At 38.3% G+C, this 24,055-nt stretch overlaps 1 protein-coding gene across 2 annotated transcripts in view; it reads left to right on the top strand.

Annotated features, from left to right (window-relative positions):
• Positions 1-24,055, top strand: part of RIPPLY2 (ripply transcriptional repressor 2) — an 82,306-nt gene that overhangs the window by 23,535 nt on the left and 34,716 nt on the right. For both annotated transcript variants that reach the window (XM_036871843.1, XM_036871842.1), the window contains exon 2: positions 3,565-3,671. In XM_036871843.1, the coding sequence (XP_036727738.1) occupies positions 3,641-3,671 (31 nt within the window). In that variant the 5' untranslated portion in view covers positions 3,565-3,640. The remainder of the gene's footprint in view (positions 1-3,564; positions 3,672-24,055) is intronic.

Raw genomic sequence — 24,055 nt, 5'->3', positions numbered from 1 at the left:
TGACACACACAGAGGGAGGTGGAGTCCACAACTCTAGGCATCTACAGAAAGCCTCATTCTAGTAAATGAAGAACAGCAGATAATTGTTAGTGTCAACAATATAACATTGCAAAAGATCGAGAAAACAAAAAGAGCAACTTTTTTTTTTTTTTTTGGCTGCATAGGGTCTTAGTAGCTAGCAGCGCCTGGGGTTCTCTCTATTTGTGGTGCACAGGCTTCGTTGCGCCGTGGCATATGGGATCCTAGTTCCGTGCCAGGGATCGAACCCACGTCCCCTGCATTGGAAGGCGGATTCTGGACCACTGGGGAAGTCCCCAAAAGAGCAACTTCTGATATACATTTAGTGTTAACCTACAACAAAACTTTCAGTTAAATGGAAATGATACAGACCTTGGAGAAAATCATGATACAGTTTATCATATCCGAGAGGCGAACTCCGAGATTTTCAAACCGGATCCTCTTTCGTGCTTCCTGCTATTTCCTCTACCCACTCTGCATTTCGATAAAAAGACGTTTTCAAGGGAAACACACATACATAAAAGGGGATCTAAAATTTCAAGGATCATTATGTGAGAGTGACCTAAACCTAGGAGAAGATGATCAGAAAGGCTCAAATGTAGGATGTGCTGAATATTGTAGAAATGCTGACAGTATCTTTAAAAGGATTTCAAGTGATATTTTTATTAAGTCCAGAGCAAGAACAACAAAATAGAGATACAGCCAAGACTTGGGGCAGATGGTATGATATTAGCAGATGGTAGAAAAAAGACAGAACTAGAACTCTCTTTTTATTTCTCTATGAAGAAAATGGCATTTAAACTGGGGCTCACAAAGTCAATGTAGTTAGGAGGGAACAAGAGACCAGCTTCAGAGAGGTAGTCATTGAAAATCACTTGGTTCTTTAAATGTCTTTAAAACTCCAGACACAGATCATACACAAGATTCTTTTCTTCCCTCAGCTGTATTAAAAGATACTTGACATATAATATATCCAAGATTCTTAGAAATATGATCACAGAACCTCTGTGGGTAAGCTTGGGGGTTCATGGTAAAGAGTTCAGGTGCCCGAAGTAGGAAAATGTAGCCACGATTTTTAAAAAGTCACATATTGAAAGGTGGATCTTGGAAATGCAGATCAACGAACTTGAGGTCAAATCCTGGCACAATTCTAGCAGGGATTATTAAATAGGTGGAGAGTGAGCATTTAGGAAAGCCCATCACCAGCCACTGCTAGCCAGAATATTGAAAGCTTTTGACTCTGCTGCATCTAGGCTGCCTAGGACCATATGCCCTTTAAAGGGACCAACACCTGGCAACACGTCCTCCCAACCAGCACTCAGTTCGGAGCATCCTACAGGTGTTTTCATTTCTTGGTGTACAAACAAAATCATATTTTGAAAAGAGAGAGAACTGCATCTTACTATACTGTGAAGTGTTTAAGATGCTGCCTTAGGGAAGCCCTGAGTTTTCCACAGCACTGAGCACTAAGCATTCACAAAGGAAAAACACTTTTCTAGACATCACGAAAATGAGTGTTGCAGAGGAAGTCCTGCCTGGCTAAATGCTATTTTGTCCTGTAACTTAACTTAAGGATGTTAGGAAAGAAACAGAATAACATGCTTTCTTTAATTAATTGCGGTGAATATGGCTTATTATTTTCAACATCAGTTTTTAAAAATGATAACTTGCCCCAAATTAGTTACTCTTGGCAAGACTGTACCAACTACTGTAGCCCATATTTCCTATATCCAGGCAATTCTCCATTAGGAGAACTTCATTAGAAGTTCAGTAACACAGTAAAAAAAAAAAATTTATATTTATATATATATAGAAATATATATAATTTTTCCTTCTGACAGTTATATGGTCCATTCTGTTCTTAGGTAACCTTTCCTCAGATTAAATTTCCAATCTACTGTCTTGTATTTTTATCATCCTTGAATGTTTTCAGAGTTAGGAATAAAATGGATTTCTTTTTCTCCATGGGAAATCTCTTAAATTATATAATGTTTTCATTAGGTATTTTCTGCCATTTTATGAACTTCCTGACTATGTGATCAATACTTTTTAAAGAAATATGTATATAGTATTGACTATTGGAAGGTGCTTAGCAATTTCTCACCCGCTGTTCTTCCTCCTTCCTGACTCCCACCTCTAATTTTGACACCTTTTATTAGTTAAAAATACTTTCAGTAGCAAATAATAGAAAACACCCTTGCAGTGGCTTAAGTAGGCAGGAGTTCATTTTTCTCACCTATCAAGAAGTCTTGAGGTTGGCAGTCTAGGGCATCTGGCAGCTCAGTGATGTCACTGAGGGCCCAAGCTCTTTCTGTCTTACAAACACCACCATCTTCAGCCTGTTAGCTTCTACGATCAAGACAATTGCCTCATTTGGCTCCACCTTTGGGCAGGAATAGAGAGGAGGAGAGAATGGCAAAAGGCCAAAGGACCATGCCAGTCAAGCCTGTCCATTAAAAAATCCTTTCATTTACTTCATTGGCTCTAATTGGGTTACACTGGCATCCCCACACCCATCATTGGAAGGTGACCAGAGAGAAAGGTTGTGGATGGGACGGGCTCAACCAAGCAACACTATCGACCACATTCACCTATTTCCTCCTACTAGACCCTCCAGCTTAGTGAAAGAGTAGTTTTAGTGATTCCTAACATGTTTTGATTGTTCAGTATGTGCCAAGCATGATACAGAGTAAATTATCATCATTATTTTATTTAAACCCGATAAAATCCCATGCAGTAACCATCACTGTTATTATTACTATTCTCAATTTAATATTGAGAAAAGAGAGAGGCTTGGCCAGCTCAAGGTCACGCAGCTAATGAGTGGCAGGGTGCATGGATGGCCCAATGAAAAGTCCATGAACTTACTAACCATCCATTTGGCCTCTCAGCTGTGAGCTACAGTGTGAGAAGTGGGCTTAGAGATTGTTTTCTCCTAAAAACAAAAATGTGAAATTCTTGTGTGTTAACTCATTCAGACTGCTCTAACACTTAAACTTTTAAAAAATAAAGTTAACCTGTAAGATGAAATGTGAAGAAAGGAACCACATATTTGTCTACAATCAATGATCCTTGTCCTATCCCCCTGCTGCACTTCTCTTTGAGAAGAGGGACGAGGGGTTTGAGAAGAATGCTAAGTCTGGGATGCAGGGTCTGATTTTGCATCACCAATTTAACACTCCTTAGCTGTGTGAACTTGGGCTGGGAAATGTTTAGCACCTGGTTCTCTGAGGGTAGCTCTGACGTGAATGTTGATTGATGTTACTTGCAGTTATGTTACCAAGACTAAAGTAAGGCCATGAAGATGTATGTTGGCTCTTCACTTGTTTGTCAATGATGTGACTTCTTCACTAAGTCGGATAATCGGATTTAAATACTGGAAGGACATTTTCTCAATTTTTTGTTCTATTCACAGTGGAACAGCTATAGACAAAACATAAGTTTAATCTGATTTATTAACGTTTTCTTCACTTCTTTTGAAAATCTAGAAAGTCAACAAAATGATGAGTCAAATACTGACTTCCATGATGTAAATATTCTCTCTAGAGCCAGTTTCAAGCTGCCAACATGATGTTGCTGAATGTGGGACTGGAAAGACGGGCAGTAAGGAACACAACATTATATGGTGTTTCCATCATACGGATACAAGAGATGTAAGTAATCTTAAGAGAATACTAAAATAACTAGGAAGTGATGAGTTTTGGGTATCTACTACTTTTGTTTTTAATATGATATAATTATAAATTTATAAAATTTAATTTTTAATAATGGCTACATTTAACAACTAGCTCCCAAGACTCCCGAAAATTTAACGATTGGCTCTCAGGAGCCTGTTCAAGTGAACTCCAGTACCCAACTTAACCTATTTGAGTTACTGTTTCCTTACTATAAAATGGGAATTTAAATGCTTGCCTTGTCTAACAATCTCTGATTTTTGTGAGAATTACATAAAATGATCCATTTGGTGAAAGAACTTTGTAATGCCAAAGTGCTATGTAAATATTACTTCAGGAAAAAAAAAACAAAACAGAGAAATGTAAGGAAGAGAAAGCAGGAAGCATGCCCTGCAGAAATGGGTACTGTTTCAAAGAAATAAAACTGAAAATAAATTTCAAATTAATCCATCACTTTAATTGTGAAGACCTCCTGCGAGAGTACTGGAAAAGGAAAGGAAATGAAGTCAGGGCTGTGGTGGATGGGAAAAATGGCCACAAGTCTTTGCATCTCCTTCCATCAAGAGGTTAACCATGGACAGACCTGGTGACTTGCTTTGGCCAATAGAATGTGGTACAATCAACATCGCGTTAGTTCTGAACCTGGCCTTGAGGCTTGGCATACTTCTAATTGCCTCTCGGAACCCAATGACTGCGATATGACCTGGAGGCCAGCTGCAGACACCGGAGGGACCCCAGTAGAGATTAGCCAAGCCTGCCTAAGTCAGTGTAATGGCCCACTTGAGCCCAGTCCAAATTACTGACCTTCAGCACCATGAGCTAAATAAATGGTGGCTGTGTAAGTCACTAAGACTTAAGATGGTTTGTTACAGAGCAAAAACCAACATGCCATGTTCAAGGGTTCAAGGGTTTATATTAGGTTCTTCGTATTACTTAAACTCAATCCTTATAAGGGTCCTGTGTGGAGGGGTTTTTTTTATTGAAGTATAGTTGATTTACAATGTCGTGTTAGTTTCAGGTGTACAGCAAAGTGATTCATATATATATATGTATATATATATATATTTTTTCAGATTCTTTTCCATTATAGATTATTATAGATATTGAGTATAGTTTCTTATGCTATACAGTAGGTCCTTGTTGATTATCTATTTTATATATAGTAGTGTATATATGTTCATCCCAAGCTCCTAATTTACCCCTCCCCCTCACAGTGAATAGGTATTTTTTAATCATATTTTAGTTCTTAAGGTAACTGAGGACTTCGGTTAGGGGAACGTGGTCACATTCAAGTTGAAGAGTGTGTGGAAGGACATATATGATTTGTGAAAAGAATATTCACAGGTGTGTTGGAGTTGAAAATCAGTATGTGGGAAAGAGATTTGAAAGATGGGACATAGGGGAGTCTATTGTTGAGTGACTAATAAATGTATACTTTTGTGCCTGTAAAATTTGGGTCACCTGAACACATGTGGAAAATATACTCCTTCATAATTCCTCTACTTAGATTTTAAAATAAAGAATTTGGGGGAATCAGGTTTTTTTTTTTCACAAAAAGTCTGAAATTGTATCTGATAGTTACTACTAGTGGTTCTACAAGTATAGCAATGTTTTCCAAATACCCTTGAAGGATTTTCATTTGTCCAGATATAACCTTCAATGCTTTTTAAAGTTGCATGTCCTTTCTGAATTTCATAATGATATTTTACATTCAAGGCTCATTACTGGCACAGTGACTGTTAGTATTTATTGCATTGGACTAAGATATGCTGTAATTCCGTAATTTGAAGTAATAAATTCATAGAGAAATTTAAATATCTCTAAATTATACACAAACATGTAAAGTCTTAGGTAATGAATTGATTCATATTAAATTAATTTAATCATGAAAGAAAAAAAGAAAAAACCCTGCCATGTCTTTACTCACATAAATGTTGGTTTTTATTAAGAAACTAAATATGAAAATGCTGAATTGCACTTATCTCTCCAATTCCCTATTGCCATCTCCTTAAAATATCCCCATTCTCACTTCTTAGCTTTTATATACATTTAAAAGCTTTATAAGAGTTCTGTGAGTAGGTATTTTTAATCCTATTGTTTTTAAGATTTTGTATTTTATTTTATTATTATTTATTTTTGGCTGTGTTGGGTCTTCCTTGCTGCGTCCGGGCTTTATCTAGTTGTGGCGAGCGGGGGCTACTCTTCGTTGCGGTGCGCGGGCTTCTCATTGCAGTGGTTTCTCTTGTTGCGAAGCACAGGCTCTAGGCACGCGGGCTTCAGTAGTTGTGGATCACAGGCTCTAGAGCGCACGCTCAGTAGTTGTGGCGCACAGGCTTAGTTGCTCTGTGGCGTGTGACATCTTCCTGGACCAAGGCTCGAACCCATGTCCCCTGCGTTGGCAGGCAGATTCTTAACCACTGCGCCACCAGGGAAGTTTAATCCTATTTTAATTCTTAAGGGAACCTGAGGACTTTTTTTGGATATGGATTATAAAACAGGAAATTCTGGTAATACTATCTGCATTCAGCAAAAAAAAACCCTGTTCATCGCTTACTTATTATCATGTTTTATTTCCTTTCGAAAGATAATTATTTTGAGACCAGCTCTTAAAAGCCATAGGGAAACCAATGGAATTATTTGCACGTTTCTTCATTAAGGGGGATTGCAGGAGCCATCAAGCTCACTCCGAAGATGCGTGTTGGTCACAAGCCAATCATGAAGATGGTCACATTTGTCTTTGAGGCTCCCATATCCTGACTGTGTGCTCATTCCCTTCTTCCACTAGTTCTCCCCCAGCATCGTCATGCTCCCTTCCCACCATCTTTGGTGGAAAAGTATTGTATTACTCATCTTAGAAAGCATTTGCATTTTTTATAAGAACCAAATTCTTAAACTAAATGGATAAAAGTTTACAGCAAGAAATTCTCAGGTTAGTTTGGCTGGGTGTGGTGGGGGGGCGTGTGTGGGTGTGCGCATGCGTGTGCTCATGCGTGTGCGCACTCGCACATACAAAAAGGAGGGGCAAGTGATCATCTGACATCACAGCATCACACTCCATGACCTGTTTAATGTGGGTGCATTTGAATCTCCAAGACTCTAAACAATGAGATTATACTGCCCTTTCTCCATTTGTAATTTAAAAGCAAAACAGGGCTTCCCTGGTGGCGCAGTGGTTGAGAGTCTGCCTGCCAATGCAGGGCACACGGGTTCGAGCCCTGGTCTGGGAAGATCCCACATGCCGCGGAGCAACTAGGCCCGTGAGCCACAACTGCTGAGCCTGCGCGTCTGGAGCCTGTGCTCCGCAACGGGAGAGGCCGCGATAGTGAGAGGCCCGCGCATCGCGATGAAGAGTGGCCCCCGCTTGCCACAACTAGGGGAAGCCCTCGCACAGAAACGAAGACCCACCACAGCCATAAATAAATAAATAAATAAATTTAAAAAATAAATAAATAAAAGCAAAACAATATTAAAATATGACATAAATGCAAGGAGTTCAACAAAGTTTTGGCTTTTCTAATAGTGTGTACTTGAATTGGTTTTAACATCAATATGAAATACTTTCAAACATCTTTGTTTTGTCATTTTCTTTGGGCCGCTGCTCATGTCTGAAGCCACAGCCCAGATACTTAGTGCTGCCTTTGGAGATCCAGCACAGCCTGCATGGCTAAGATGAGAAGCTAGCTTTCCGGGAAAAGTAACAGCAAGACAGCCTCATCAAAGGCCATTCATCATGGGTACAAAATGCTTACTTCTTCTTAGTCATTTTTCCAGTTGCTACATATTTGGAAAGCTCTTCTTTGGGGATAATTATCCTTAAAATCTGCACATAAATGCATACAAAGCCAGGAAGGATAGTAAAAGTGAAACATTTGGGATATCACTGGAGAGGAGAGGGGAGTGGACCAGGTTTGGATGGTTTCAAAAAAGGATTTTAACCTTACCTGTAATAACTTAGAATTTTTACAACGAATACATATTTATAATTTACTTGGGTACTTAAAAATTATTTTCAAATGAGTTCATATGTTTGAATAACTTCCAATGTCATCCAGAATTCTCTGATTTTGGTCCGCTTTAATTTTCCTTTGTCCATTTTCCCTTTGGAGTCTCAATGTGGTCTCCCTACTGTTTCTCCAAGCTTCTTTCAGCTCTCCCAGCTCCTGAGCCAATACTCTCTGCCTCATTCCCCCTCTGGTGAGATTTGGTACTCAAGCCCTAAGCTCTTGTCCTCATCTTAGAGTTGCAACTTGCCTCTTGTAGTATCTGCATTCTGAGAGTGGGGCCCTAGTATTTGCGCTCTCCTGTGGCTCTGCTTCTTAGCACTGAGCACCTATCTGCCTTGATCCCAATTCTGAGACCTTCTTGCATTAACCTGCACAGTTCACCAGTTCTATAAAATAAGTACCAGGGCTCTGCTTCTCTCTTGTTTGGTTCTTCCTCAAGATTGGTGATTGTCCTATAAACCCAATCTAGAAGCCGGAGCCTTGATCCTGTGGACAGATCTGCCCAGGAACCACTGCCCACACCTGGTATTACACCCCTGCACTTTCCCGTCACCATGCCAGATTCATCATCCTGCTGAGAAATCTCATTACAGCTGGGACTTCCTCTAACCCGGTGCTGACTGTGTGCTTGAATCCTGAATTGAGCTGTTTAAACAGGTCAGCCGGGCCAGGACCTGTACCCCCTAATTCTTTGCTACATGAAAGAGACCCCTCAAGAAATTTCCAGAAAGAGAGAGAAGTCAGGTGCAATGTCAAGTCGGAACACAGCCGAGGCAGCCAGAAAGACACCAGTTGTGACCTCAGAGGCAAAGGTGCAGATGTCAATGCTAGAGCTAAGACTGAAGAAACAAAATAGTTAGGCAAAGCGAGGGTTGGGGGCTGTCAAGACAAATTAGGCAGAGGTGGAGCAATGCCTGGCCGCCAAGCTGGGTCTGTACACAATACATCATGCTGATGGAACACTCAGGCCGATAGCCCTCTTTTAACCAGATTTGGTGTAATTCTGAGGATCTGGATAGGGTGAGGAAAGAGCTTAAAGTGAGGAGCTCCACTCATGCCTGCCCTTCGCCTTCTGACTTACTTCACTCTGAGTAAACTGCCATGCATGACTCACTAAAAAGAAAAAAAAAATTCCCAAAATACAGCAGTCAGATCCAGCAGTAGTCTGCTGAGTCACCAGTTCTGGCATTCTTAACCATACCAGGGGCATTTATATGAAAATGAGTCGTTTTATTTTTAAGTAAGTTTTTAAATTATTTTCTTATTTCAAAGGAACATACGATAATTGCAGAAAATTAGGAAAATGCAAATAAGTAAAGGGAAGAAACAAGAATCGGCCACAAATATACCACTTATATATATTTTTTTAATATAAAATAATTTCTGTATGTCCTTTTATACTTTAAACTGTGTACATGTGTAACCTATCTAACTACCTGTCTATCTAGCATCTATCTCTTTTTATTTATTTTTTACTTTATTTTTTTTATTACTTATCTGTTTTATACATATTAGTGTATATATGTCAATCCCAATCTCCCAATTCATCCCACCACCACACCCCACCGATTTCCCCCCGTGGTGTCCATACGTTTGTTCTCTACATCTGTATCTCTATTTCTGCCTTGCAAACCGGTTCATCTGTACCGTTTTTCTAGATTCCACATATATGCGTTAATATACGATATTTGTTTTTCCCATTCTGATTTACTTCACTCTGTATGACAGTCTCTAGGTCCATCCACGTCTCTATATCTCTTTTTAAATGAGGAGGTCAGACTATACATACTGCTGGTGGTTTTCTTTTCTTCATCCAACAGTATGTCATAGATATTGTCAACAGAATTACTTTCAAGTAGTTCTTTTCTTTTCCCCCTTTCCCTTTCATAGAATGATCTGACAGCTCTTGAATACTGTACATTTATTTATTTTGAATGATCTGATATGGTTTTTTTAAAAGTGTTTTTTTGAACAGCCTCATACTAAGTTCAGTTGGTTTATGAAGAATTTTAACTGAGAAAGTGTCAAAGCAGGCAAAGAAAGCACAAGCAAAATGACTAAGACTGGAGAAGTGTTAACTAGAAACAAAAAGAATAGTTTTTGAAAAATTTTTCCTGATTTTTAAATAGAAACAAACCACTCCAATTCCTAACTTGTCTCAGAGTTCTTATGACTTATATTTCAACTTCAATTATTCATAAATTGCTATTGTAATTGGACTCCTTTGGGTGAAACATGCAGTAAATATCGAAAAGGCAATTATTCTGTGAAAATAGAGGCCCAAGGAATGGAACCCAAAACGATTCTCAGAAGCAATCGTAATTCTAAATTTCATATTTTTTCCAGGGCAGGGAAACCCACTGAATGTGGTCAGTGCCATTCTGTTGCATGCACTACTGCGAGATTTCTCTGCAGATGTGCCCCCACAAAAGGCCTCTTGAGTTGTTTTGTTAGTTTGTTTGTTTTTTGTCCATTACCTGGAGATGTCTGCCCTGCCCATGCCACTTCCCACCATCCATTGTGGAATCATTGCTTTTCTCAGTAGACCACAAAGCTCAGGCAGGTGTCAAAGGTCTCTCAGTCAATTCCATTAGCACCTTCCTAAATCTTGCTGGAACATTTAAATTCTTGTCTAAATTATCTTTTTCTTCTCATCCAGGGAGATATCCTTCAATTATCAGATGATAAATGTTTTCCTTACATACTATAATCTTGGTTTCAATATTTCCATACTCATCTGGCCATTTTACCATGTTCAACAGCTGTGCTGTACCACTTTCCTGCCCTTACAAGAGTTAAACCGGGCTATTTATTTCTTATATACATGGCTGATCTGAAGCCCCTTTCAGTGAAATACTGTATGGTGCTTAAAAATAAACACAAAGATTTGATGATCAGTCATGACTTTTGGACATGTGGATTCTGTGGCTTAGCCATTCAAAGAGAATTTTTTTGAATAACAATAACCCTAAAACCCGTGGGGGAGTTTATGGCTGCTGCCTTTGCACAACTTCCTCTTGAATGGCCTATGCTTTTTTTTTTTTAATTGCTTCATTTTAAAAATATTTTTTAATTAAAGTATAGTTGATTTACAATGTTTTGTTAGAGTAATACATACATATACATATATATATATATATATATATATATTCTTTTTCAGGTTATTACAAGATACTGAATAGAGTTCCCTTTGCTATACAGTAGGTCTTTGTTGTTTATCTATTTTATATACACTAGTGTGTATCTATTAATTCCAAACTCATAATTTATCTCTCCCCACCTTTCCCCTTTGGTAACCATAAATTGGCTTATGCTTTTGATGTTCCTCCTTCCAATTTCTTGGAGTCTCTTTGTAAATTCTTGTTATTTTTTTCCACACCTGGAATATTTACCTGTGGAATCCATGTGACTGGAGAAGCATTTTTTATGGAGTCATCGGGGGTGTTCAATAACACTTCTCAGAATTACATGACCGCGGAGCTGTTCTTCCCAACTTAATTTCATTTCCTTTCGTGTCTTGACCACACTCTGCCTGTTCCCTAGCAGCATCTTCCAGGCATGTGACTGGCCTCCTGGGCAGCCTTTCAGTGATTTGATGGAGGCACCAGCAATGTAAAGACCTCTTGGGTTGGGCTTTATAGCAGCCAGTCCTTGTCTTGCATTATAAGTTCAAATGTCAAATGGCTCTCTCCTTTTTCCTGTCCTGACGTATTCCCCAATATCAACTTGTCGTTGTTAACAATTAGAGTGACCCCAGGTTTCTAGGAGCCCACACGATGATCCTGTGTTCCAGGGTGGTCCCAGCCTCTGCTCCTCCTGGGCCCCGCCCATCGCTCACAACCCCTCTATTGTCCACACAGCTGGGTTTTTCATTTTCATTACCTTTTCCCTCAAGGGCTCTAGGAGCATTTATCTTCTCATTCAAGACCATCTATATCCACAGACCAAGTTTTAATGCTGTGTTGCATCAGATGCTTTCTCCTTCCACCATTTCTGTTCCAATGCCCAGGTTTTCTGGCACTTGCTTTTGTTTTCCCTTTGTTTTAAAACCTGTAACCTCTTCTTATCATTTTACCAGAACATAAAGCAGATGCCCGTCAAACTCTTAGTGTAAGATTCTGTCGTATGCCACATTCAAGAAAGTAGTCTGTGCTTGTTTGTTATTGACACAGAAATGTTAAAATGATTTTTACCTTTGAAAAATGTAACATTAGCATTCCCTGGAGCCAACTCACATGGTGCAGAAGTTATAAATGTAGTAAATATAAATTCTATGGTCTTGTTCTTAATAGTTTTCCAAGCTACTATTTTTCAAAGCACATATTTACTTAAGTGTTCAGAAATTGTTCCTGGATGATTAGAGTTGTGATTCCATTCTGAGACTTTAAAAGCTTGTTAAATTAGCTTTTTGGATCATATGGTGCACTCTAGTGGGGTCTACTTGAATTACAAACAGTCCTGTTTCCAACTCTCCCACCATCTTGGGGAGGGTGGGGCATGACAAGAAGAGGCAGAAATTAGTTTAAAATATACTATAACACAATAGTCACGATAAAAAAAAAAAACAACTGGATAATTTTTTGAGTAAAAGAAGCATAGGTCTGGAAAGAGCAAGGAGATGTACAACTCACGCCATTGCTTCTAATGAGCACTTCACCCAAGACAACCCAGAAGATAGATTTCTACAGTAAGCATTTGTCTGCAGGAGAAAAGGTGTGAATCATGTAGCATAACCATGTTTGTTTTCACTTTGAGAACATTTCAAATAGATGTTAAACACCCTTATAGTCAAATATTTACAAAGCATGGCTTGTGTACCTGAACTTGTACTAGATGTTATGATTAGTTTTTCCTGAGCCACTATGTACATTATAACTACTAACAAGCCGCTACACACAACTGTTCCTTTGCAGGTCAAATCATTTAATTAGAAACCTAAATAGATCTCTTCTAGGAGGGGGCAATATCCCACCATTGTGGGAAATACTCATGTTCTGCCAATACTGTTCAGGGGGTAAGAGACAGCCCAGCATGGGAAATTTCTAGTTCATTCACCTTTAAGATAGCACATATTTATTTCTGTCTGTTTTTTAAGAAAGGAAACACCAGTGCAGGTGTGAGGTTATACAATTTTGCAAAGCAGAGAGGACTGAAAGGTGAGAGATCTGATTCTAGTCTGTGCTCTTTCACCAGCCAGCTGGGAGACTGGGCAAGCCAATGACAGTCTGGACCTCCAGAAAGGTCACTTGCTCACCTGTCAACTTGGGAGGTTGGCCAAATATTTCTTCATTGGTTGGTTCATGAGTTGATATTATTTATGAAATTGCATGGTTCACAAGTAGAAAAACTATTTGGGTACTTTACCTCAGGAGATCATTTTAAGCCTGTTAAAACTGAGCACTAGAAAGGAACCCTCCTATGCTGTTGGTGGGATTGTAAATTGGTGTAGCCACTATGGAAAACAGTGTGGAGGTTCCTTAAAAAGCTAAAAATAGAGTTACCATATGACCCAGCAATCCTACTCCTGGGCATAGATACAGAGAAAACTCTAATTTGAAAAGATACATGCACCCCTATGTTCATAGCAGCACTATTTACAGTAGCCAACACATGGAAGAAACCTAAATGTCCATCGACAGATGAATGGATAAAGAAGATGGAATACTCAGCCCTAAAAAAAAATGAAATTATGCCATTTGCAACAACATGGATGGACCTAGAGATTATCACACTAAAAGAAGTAAACTAGACAAAGGCAAATATCATATGATACCACTTTTATGTGGAATTGAAAAAAAAAAAAGATACAAATGAACTTATTTACAAACAAAAATGGACCCACAGACAAAGAAAACAAACTTATGGTTATCAAAGGGGAAAGGGCAGGGGAAATAAGTTAGGAGTTTGGGATTAACACATAAGCACTACTATATATAAAATAGATAGCCAGCAAGGACCTACTGTATAGCACAGGGAACTATACTCAATATTTTGTTATAACCTATAAGATAAAAGAATCTGAAAAAGAATATATATATGTATGTACAACTGAATCTGTACACCTGAAACTAACATGGCATTTTAAATCAACTATACTTCAAAAAACAAAAAACAAAAACAAAAAACTCTGAGCACTAGATACTTGTTCACATAATTCAGACAAATAAGGGCCACAGCAGAATATTCTTCAAACATTACCTTTTGTTTATGATGTTTACATTCTCTTGGCTTACCGGAACTCAGTAAGTGATAGCAGGTTTCTGGTCCTCAAAACAGGAAGGAATGCCTAATTGCAAAATAGGCACTTCTTGTTTTTGATAAGACAATGCAGTTACAAATAGACTCTATCAGAATCTTTACTATATCCTTCCGTTTGGCATAGGAAATCATTGTTCACATTTTTCTCATGGTTAATATTAAATTTATATTATATAATATAAAAATATAATATTTATATATGGATTTAAATATCTCTATATGTCTAAGGTTTTTTTTTATTAAGCCATACTAAAATGGTTGTGGATTCTGAGTAACTATTTCCAGTTCTCCCTTAAAATTAATACAAGAGATATACTCTGCTAAGTGAAGTAAAGCTAGGGTAAGAATCAGTGACATGAAAGCTTCCTTGAAAGATGATTAAGTCCATCTCTTTGACCACAGCTAAACCTATGTGCTACATTACCTGGGCAGAAAGAGAATATTGATCTATTTTAAAATTCCGCTTTCTAGTAGGTTCCTCAGTCCTCCTAGTAATGCTCACATTTCTGTGTTCAACTGTGTCTTCAGACCACATCCTGCACTCCAGGATGCAATATTAAAAAACACTATTGAAGGATGAAAAATTAAGAAACAGCGTTCATACATTATTCTACAAAGTAATCTCCATTCCATACACACATATTTCCATTTGTTCTCTGGGTTTGCTTTTACCTCACCATGATTATCAAGTAGACGTAGTTGAATTATAACTTCACTCTTCAGTCATTTGTTTAAATAATGGTTATTGGTACCGAGTAGGCTCTGGGCAGTATGTAAATGCTAGGGTTACAGCCTAGTGAATATTTTAAGCTTGATCTTTTTTGGTTTTATTAATATCCCTAACGTCACAAAATGAGCTCTGTGGGTACCTAGTTGACACCAAGCTAAACAGCTGATTTGGTCAGAATAGTGCCTGACAACGTGTAATCACAATTTAAATAAAATTCAACTCAAGAACAAAGTCAGTTGAGAAAAAAGGAAACAACACTGTCAAAACTATATTTGGATTCACACCAAACCAAGTACACTGCTATAGCATAATCTAAGTTTTATTAGTTTCTGGTATACACAGAAAATAAATTTTTTTTTAATAAATTTATTTATTTATTTATTTATTTATTTATTTATTTTTGGCTGTGTTGCGTCTTCGTTTCTGTGCGAGGGCTTTCTCTAGTTGCGGCAAGCGGGGGCCACTCTTCATCGCGGTGCGCGGGCTTCTCACCATCGTGGCCTCTCCCATTGCGGAGCACAGGCTCCAGACGCGCAGGCTCAGTAGTCGTGGCTCACGGGCTTAGTCGCTCCGCGGCATGTGGAATCTTCCCAGACCAGGGTTCGAACCCGTGTCCCCTGCATTAGCAGGCAGATTCCCAACCACTGTGCCACCAGGGAAGCCCAGAAAACAAATTTTTAAAAATCATCAAAATAATATTAGTAAGGTACCTCTCCCTTATGCTAATGAAATATATCAAAATCAAGACATATAACATTCAGCTTACTACAAAAGCTTTAATCATCTGCATCACAGTTCTATATTAAGGCACAAGCCAAGAGCAGTTGAAGAATTTGCCATATAGACACCGAGATCAAGTTTCTGCATTTAATCAGCTACGAATAGACACTATATTTAGATCATTTCTCAGAGCAGCACTTTGGTTATATCTCTATCTTGTAAAAGATATTAGTGGAAATGAATTATTTTAAAAGCTGATAAGCTTTCAGAAATACCCTAACTTAACAAATGCATGTTAAAAATGGATATTATATAGATTAGCACAGGAAACATAAAATACTGTAAGATGATTCAGTTCCCCAGAAATTCACATGTAGTCCATCTCAGGAAAGAATTGGTTGTAATCCCATAACAATTACCTCCTACAAAGTTCTTACCTGTCTGTCATAGGCCATTTCCCATCATCTAGGTGTGTTCAGATTCTACAAATAAAACCATGATTAAAAATATCACACTATGGTGTCCTGGTTGCCATTTGAATAAACCAATAAAATTTAATCACAGAATTTTAACCTGTCCTTTCTATAAATGCTAAACAACCCCCAAAGAATAATCACATCTACTTTCATGAAATATTCTAATATCAAATTCATGAAGTACTAAAAGCACCATTGTGAGGTGGAAGCATTTAATATAATGGAAGACCTTGGAGGGAATATATTACATACAATAGAAATTCTCATTCGGGAAGGGTATGTATCTGCTTGAGCTGTTTTCTTCCTGTTACATAAGCACCTGGGAGTCAGCCAGTGGACATCTTGCCACGGAGAATTGACAGATGCCTACTGACTAAGATGGAAACAAGCCAGGAAATCCAAATTAGCATACTTCATATTGACTATGAGCAAAACATTTGCTGTAATGAAAGATATTCAATGAGTTTTCCAGTTTTTGACTTTATTAACACATGTATTGCCTCCTTCTCTGAGGTTTCTTAATAGCAATTCCTATATTTGCTTTTATCAGTGTGAAGGTGTTGTATTTATTATAGACCGATAAGTGTACTGCAATATGGTATGTGGCCAGAATCATAGAATATTTCAATATTAGAGGCCTACACTGTTGTTTTGAGATGGCATGAGAAGTCTGTGTATTTGCATGGGAATAATCAATTAGTAGGGAAAAAAAGAAAAAAGAAACAAAAGAGTTTTCTGCAAATAGTCAACACTACATTTTATTAGTGAATCATGGTGCTTAAAATCCCCATTTTTGTTCTAGTTATCCACATTTCCAGTTTACCTCGTAGTTATAATGGAAAGGGCATAAGCTCTTAAATTGGACTGATCTGCCTTTAAATCCAGCTCTCCCACTTACTAGCAGAATGACCTTGGAACCTAAGGCTCAGTTCCATCACTTATACAACAGGTATAATAATATTTAATTTGAATGGTTGTTACAAAAATGAAATCAGGAAATACTGCTTGTCACAGTAAGTAGGCTATTATTTCACTTCAGATCCACCCTCTATCCTCAAAACAACAAAACAATAAAACCTGGGTACATCATGAGGGTATTGTGGGTTGGGGTGGTATGAAGCTTAAGAATACAAAATTAGTTTTAAAAAGCTGATTTTTTTAAAAAGCTGATTTAAAAATCCAGATGAAACAACATACTTTCTGTTAGCCTCCTCATATGACAACAACTTTTGTAATAGCATTTTTCTATATTGAGAAGAAGAAAATAATTTAGATTTTCTTCTACTACATTGATGGAACTTTGGTTTTTAATTCTATTTAGTCTGGGAAAATTTTTTTCGGGGGTCATAACTTGTTCTTGGGAAAGACATGTTGAATTGTAGAATTGTTGCCAATTTTAGAAGAGTTTTAATCAAGTTTCTTTCCTACATGAGTTACAAGATTTGGGGGAATTTCAAGTTTTCTCTAAGTGACAAATTTTAAATATCCTTTTGAAAGGATACTGGCAACACTTGACCTATTTTTTTGTTGATGTCCTCGTGTCCTGATGTTGCATAGTATGGGCAGAAGCTATTTCTGAAAGCTATTCTTGTATCTGGTCAACCAGCGGTAATTTAACTATACTCAGTTGTGACTTTGTAATAAATTCCAATAAATCCAAACTAAATGTATCTCCAATTCAACTTCCCCTTAATTTACATCCCATACTGAGGAGAAGTTAAAGAGGAAAGAAAATGGTCTTACAACAAATTTCAGTAAAAATATCTTGCTCTTGCAAAATTTACAAAACATACAACCATTATGGGTCCATTGCTAGCATTCCTCCCAGGGCCTTGGAAGGGGTCCTTGTAAGTAAGGGGCAGTGAAGCTTAAGCTTCATTAGCTTCACCTAAAATTCACCTTTTCTTTTCATCTTTTCCCTTCCTTTCCTGCCCAACCTCTGGTCACCTCTTTCTTTATATCCTCTCATTGCTTCAGTTCCCCATGTTCTGACTTTTTGCTCTGTCAGTACTGAAATTGCTCCCACAAATGTGATAACATTCCATAGCTTTTCCTTGGTTTCCATTCGACTTGATCTTATAACCCTTTAGGCTATTATCACATGCTCCTTGAAACTCCCCCTTCCCTTTTAGTTTTTGGTGACTCCTTGGTTCCCCATTTGTCCTTCAGCCTTGCAGTCTTCTTTTTCTGCCATATTCTGGCTTGTCTCTTCCTTCACCTCCCACATCATATGCATCCCTACCATCCTTTTATCTGCCCTCTGTACTCATTGCTCTGTGAACTCCAAAGAGAACCCTCAACTCTTACGGTTGCAGCTGGTACCTCCACAGGGGTGATCTCTTAATCTCTAATTCCCATCTTACCCTTTCAGTTTGCTCCAATTTCATTTTTCCACCCATCTGAAGGACAGGCCGCTTCAAAGTCACATCAGCACCTTACAATGAGATGTTCAAAACCTACTTCATCCTCACCTTTCATCAACTGACTCCACGTTGGTCTCAAGGATATAAATTTTAGAGTAATTTTGATGAGATCCTCTTTGTCACATTTTACACCTCAGGCTATCACCAAGGCAATTCATTGAAAAGGCTTCCTTAACTCTCTCTCAGTATAAATTCCCATTTCCATCTGTTTATAAGCTTTGAACTTAACCCCAATAGTTTATTTTGAGTATTCAAATCTTACCCATCTTTCAGAGTTTAGTTCATAAACCACATCTTCCTTTAAAGTGTCCCTAAATAGGCCAATCAACATTTATTTTAATCACTTGGCCAAATCAGCAACAACTCTCTTCTCTGAACTGGGCCTAATTTTCGTTCTTCTAAGTTAAGCAATGGAGACAGAAGTTTGAGGACTCCAAGACACTTTGAGGCCAGTTAATTTCTCTACCACTCCTTTGTTTATTCTCTACTGAGAACAATAGTATACAACATTTTGGCATTGCCCATACAGGTTTTTGGTCCTCTGTTGGTGAGATTTTTTTTTCCCCCAGATGCCCAAGCAAATCTGAACCTCTATTTTGGGGGGTGAGGACCCAGAGTTCTCTGCACACCCAGGCTATTGCCTCACAGGGAGAGGTGGCATTCTATCTTTCTTGCCTCTTTTGTGACAAAAATGGCAGGTCACTGTGCTACACACTAGCTCCATGTCTTCATTTGAGGACAGTTCAGTCGGTAGGCCCCAATCTGGTCTTTAAAAGTGACCAAAAAAAACAGCAAAGAGAAACAGCTTGTTCCACTTGTTACAGTTTGTCAAATTTATCTTCCTGAAAAGGCACTCACCATTCCTTATTGCAATAAAGAACAATCACATTGGCTAATCCCATTCATTTCCCAACAGTGAGGAAAAATTGTCACTTGTGTGATTGACACGGTTACAGGCCCATGCAGGAGAATTTGAGCATGGATCTTCTAGAATGCAGTTCTATCACTCTTTTCTGGATTTCTACTTCCCTTCTAGTCTGTATCTTGGGGAAGAGGGAGAAGGGAATGTGGGAGAAATAATGACTCCTCATATTTCCTAGAGATTCAGTACCAGAATCAGAATTTTTAGAAATGATTTCTTTATGGAGGTCTCACACATCAGCCCACAGACTGAGAGAAGGGAGATACTCTGTTATGAGTTGAGTCCAAGCTTCCGTGGGGGGCAGGGATTTTTAGTGTACTATGCACTTGTGCTATATAATTGTTTATTGACCTCTAATTAGGTATCATCTCCCCCTAAAGACTATAAAGTTATGAAGGGTTAGAAGCGTCTGCTCTTCTTCCTCCTCCTGCCCCCTCCACCTTCTTCTCCTTTTCTTCTTCTTCTCCTGCTTCTCCTCCTCCTCCTCCTTCTCTTTCTCCTTCTCCTGTGAATTCTCAGACAGCGCTGGTTACATAATGGCTACTTATTTAATATGTGCAGATGAAAAAATTAAAGGATTATTTTTAGAACATTGAGGAAAATTCTATACATGTTTCTCAAGTTCAACCTTGTTTGCCTAAATTGATTTTACAAGTCTAATACCTATTACATTTCCAGGAAATCTTGAAACATGGGGAAATAAGGGGGAAACCACTAAGATTTATGAGATAATGACATATGTACAACACTCTAATTGTGTGGTCCTTCATTAAAATGAGAAAATCTGTCTACCATCTGCCATCCAAAGAATCATAAGATTAAAAAACACAGGCAAATCAAGTCAATAGATGACTCACAAAATGGGTACACATTTGAAAGGCAACACATTACATAATGAGTAACAAAGTCTAAAACAATGGCAAAGCAGTGAGGGGGGAGGAGGGGAGGAGGAGGGGGAGGTCTGACGGTGATTATCCAGTTGCCATGTCACTGCTGAGCTACAAGAAAAGAATATGTAGTGGGGGGAAGATGACTAACTAAATTAACTATTCTCATCCCGCACCATTCCTGCAGAGACTCAGGAAAGATGTCTTGAATTTCAGGAAGATGTCTTGTTGTCCTTTAATCATGTGATTGTCTTTCATTTTTTGGTCAAATCTGTGATCAATGGTGGGGGAAGAAGGGAAAGGACAGAGAACCTCCAATTTACTCACAAAAACACAGTTGCACTCTAACAGAAGCATTTTGATCCACAGTTGTTCACATTTTCTCAGGGGATAACCCAGCTCTGAATAAGAAAAATGCTCTTGAAAGGAGCTGGAGACTGACCTCACATGATCCAGACGGAGGAGTGATAACAATGAGAGTAAATCGCTGCCATGTATTGAGTTCTTACCACGTGCCAGGCATCTGGAAGTGCTCTGAAATTACAATTTCATCGATCCACACAGAAACCTTGTATATCTGGAACAGTTATTACCCTGATCTCACAGATAATGAAACCAAGGCACAGAAAGGTTAAGTAAATTGCGCAAGATTACACAGTTTGAAAGTATCATTAACCAGGATCTAAACCCAGGCAATCTGATTTTAAATTTCATGTCTTCATGAAGAAACTTCATTTTTATCCTATGCTGTTATATCACAGTGCATTTTAATGTATTTTAGGTCATTTTGTTATCATAAAAACAGAATAATATAGATGAGTTGTATTATGAAAATATCAATAAAACTGAAAATTCCATAAAAGTAGGTGGTAGCTATTACCATTACTTCAGTTTTAATAAGAGAAACCCATGCATAAATGAATTAGAACTGAGAATCAATGTGAAATAATGAGATAATTATATATCATTTTTGTCTCCCCGGTGATCTCAGATTATATAGAGTTTTACAACTAAGTTAAAAACCTAAATATTGTTAGGGATTTATCCACTTTAAAGTTTAACTCATTTAAAATAAAAAGGAAAGAAAAGATTGAAAGCATTTATCTTCTACTCTTGCAGAAAATTCAAATACACAAATTTTATTGAGTATCTCAACTCAGAAAGTTTTGAAAAGGTTGATGAGATTTAAACCTGTGAAGTACTTAAGAACACCTGGCACAGGTATTTTTAAAATGCTTCCTTTAAGATAAAACTAATATATAATAAGTCAAATTTCCAGTGACCTTGTATCTTACTTTGGTGTCCCACAGAAGCAGACACTGAGATAAGACTTGAAAAGCAAATAGTTTGTTTGGGAGGAGAAGGATGTGACCAGAAGAGAGTGGGGAAGAGAGACAGGGAGGAGGCAACCAATAAAGGGCACATTAAGAAGCCAGTTATCACCTCGTATGAATGGGGCTTAATTTCCCTGGGGAAGCCCTGAAAGCCAGTGGAGACCATGAACCCAAGAAGAGTGAGGCAGTTGGGACACTGACACATCAACTCCCATCAGTTGTTGCTTTAGTCATCAAATGAGGGCTGCTCTCGGGAGGGGCAACGATTCTTCCATGGGTCAAGCCTGCCCTCTGTGAGGCAGGAGTGGGCTCCAGTAGCAAGAGGAAGTCCTTGGTGCAGGCGCTGGCAGCTGGAAGCCCAGCCAGTGTGTGCGCACCAGCATCTGCTACACCTCTCCCCCATCCTACCTTTCACTCTAAAGGACATTAGTTTGTCTCTAAATTTTTACATCCAAACAGCATTTCCTCTTGATAATAATAAAAGGAAAGATCAAATTATCCTACAAATAGACTTCATCACGTTGGTTATTATGAGGGTTCCACAGAAGCAAATGCCCAGGAAGAGAATCCAGGCTCCCTGTTTCAAGGTGCTCTGATGATCAGGGTCATCACAAGGTCTTGCACAGAATAGTGGATTATGAGTTAGTGGGAAAGAGTGTGTGCAAGAAGCCAAGTGCACTGAGTATATATCATTGATCCAGGATATCAAGATGCCTTCTGGGAAGTCTCTCTTTCAACCCTGGAAGTAAAATGATTGTTATTATTGGACCTGATGGTCATCCTTCTTACTCTATCTATTCACAAAACCCTGAAGTTCTGTGGGTCTCCAAATCCTTAATTTATGAGGCAAGGAGATTTGCAGTCCAGAGCGAGATCAAGTGGCTTATCCTTGGTCATTAACTGAGTCAGTTGTTCAACAAAGGGCAGCACTGATTCCACATGGTCAAGGAGATGGCAGGATTTGGAATAAGAAATCTGCTCCAGGTCACCCACTCTCCTCTAAGTTGTATGTGTTTCCATTCTTACCCACCTTCTAATTGTCTCATTCTTTCCTTCCTTTCACATAAAAGTTCCTAAATTGGCCAAATAGCCAAATGAGTAGATAGGTGTTTCTCTTTTCTAGTGTTCTTGCTTCATTGTGGCCGTAGGTTGTGACCTGTACCCCTTTCTCAGGAATGAAAAATACCTGGTAATGAAATAAACCCTCATGGGATTAGAAGGTGCAAAGAACATTTGACCATTTCTTCCTGCCCTTGTATCCTGTTTCTAGTCACCTACCTCTGAGCCATATGCCCACATAGTTAGAAATATGGATTTTTTTGCATGTCTTCTGCTTTGCCCCAGTTCTTCCCCATGTTAAACTGTTTCTTAGAACTGTTCCTTGATGCTTTGTCCTGAAACTCCCTCATTCATTACCCAAACACTAATAATCAAAATTACTTAAACTTGAAAAATCAATTATAAAGATGACCCAAGTTGGGAGAAAAAACATTCAAGAAAGAAATGCTTTTAACAAAAAGAAAAAGGTGATGAAAAGTGGGGAATCATGTACTCAAGTAAGAAGTGTGATTTTCACTCTCTTGTTGGATGCCTGGTAGGATTGCTTAGAAGAGGAAAAAAAGGATCAGCTATGTGATTTATATTTGCATTTTGAAATTTGTCCCTAGCCTGAAATCAGATCTCTGTGTTTACTCAGCCATAAGGTGGAGTCACATTACTCCTCCAGCTGATGACTCACAGGAAACACTGGATGATTTTTAAACAGAAAAATAAGCATAACACTCCTTTTCTGAGCATTCTGAAAGATAGGTGGATAAGAGAAGAAGGATGGAAAATGTCTTCCTACACTCATGGCTCAATAATCCTCACCAGGTTCTGGAGAGAGCAGAAACACTGAGATCTTTCTCTGGTCTATGCAATGGGAAGTATGAAAAGCTGCTGTTACATTGTAAGTGGATTTATTGGAAGGTGTTCTTCCCAGCTAAAGCTCCAGGGTGTGAGTGCACCTGTGGATGTGTGCGTGTGTGTGTAAAAGAGAAAGACATGAGCATAGGACCAGGAAAATGAAACTTGTAAATATTTATCCCTAGGCTTCCTATGCATGTCTCTTCTATATCTTTGGAGAGAATATCATAAAGGTCTGAAGTAGTTAAACATATAGATTACGATTACGATGGAAAAGCAAAATACAGCAAAGTTATCAAAGTCGCAGTTACAACGCTGCATAATCCAAGCATGACATTGAATCATACTTGGCGGAATAGCATGCATTCCTGTAAAAAATAATATTACTTAGAGGACAACATATGCACACTACTGTGTTTTAATTGCATCAAGAAGACTGGTATTCAGCCAACATTGATTGGATTTAGAATAGACAAGAACATCCTGCCAATTTAGGGTTTATTTATTTACTATGCTTGGTTATTTAGTTGAAGCTACATCAGTTATTTATTTAATGCTCTTGTTAATTTGATCTGCTCCACATGTCTTAGTCTATGGTCTAGTAGACAATGGCTCTTAGGTATGTACTTAACACAGAGACTGTAGGCTATTTATACTCAGGCATACTGTCCCTATGAAATGCTCTGATATCCAAGTCAGACAAA

Source organism: Balaenoptera musculus, chromosome 12, assembly GCF_009873245.2.
Source record: "Balaenoptera musculus isolate JJ_BM4_2016_0621 chromosome 12, mBalMus1.pri.v3, whole genome shotgun sequence".
In the NCBI taxonomy this organism is placed as follows: Eukaryota; Metazoa; Chordata; class Mammalia; order Artiodactyla; family Balaenopteridae; genus Balaenoptera; species Balaenoptera musculus.
Note: the sequence above shows the minus strand (reverse complement) of the source record. Positions and strands in the feature narration are given on the sequence as shown.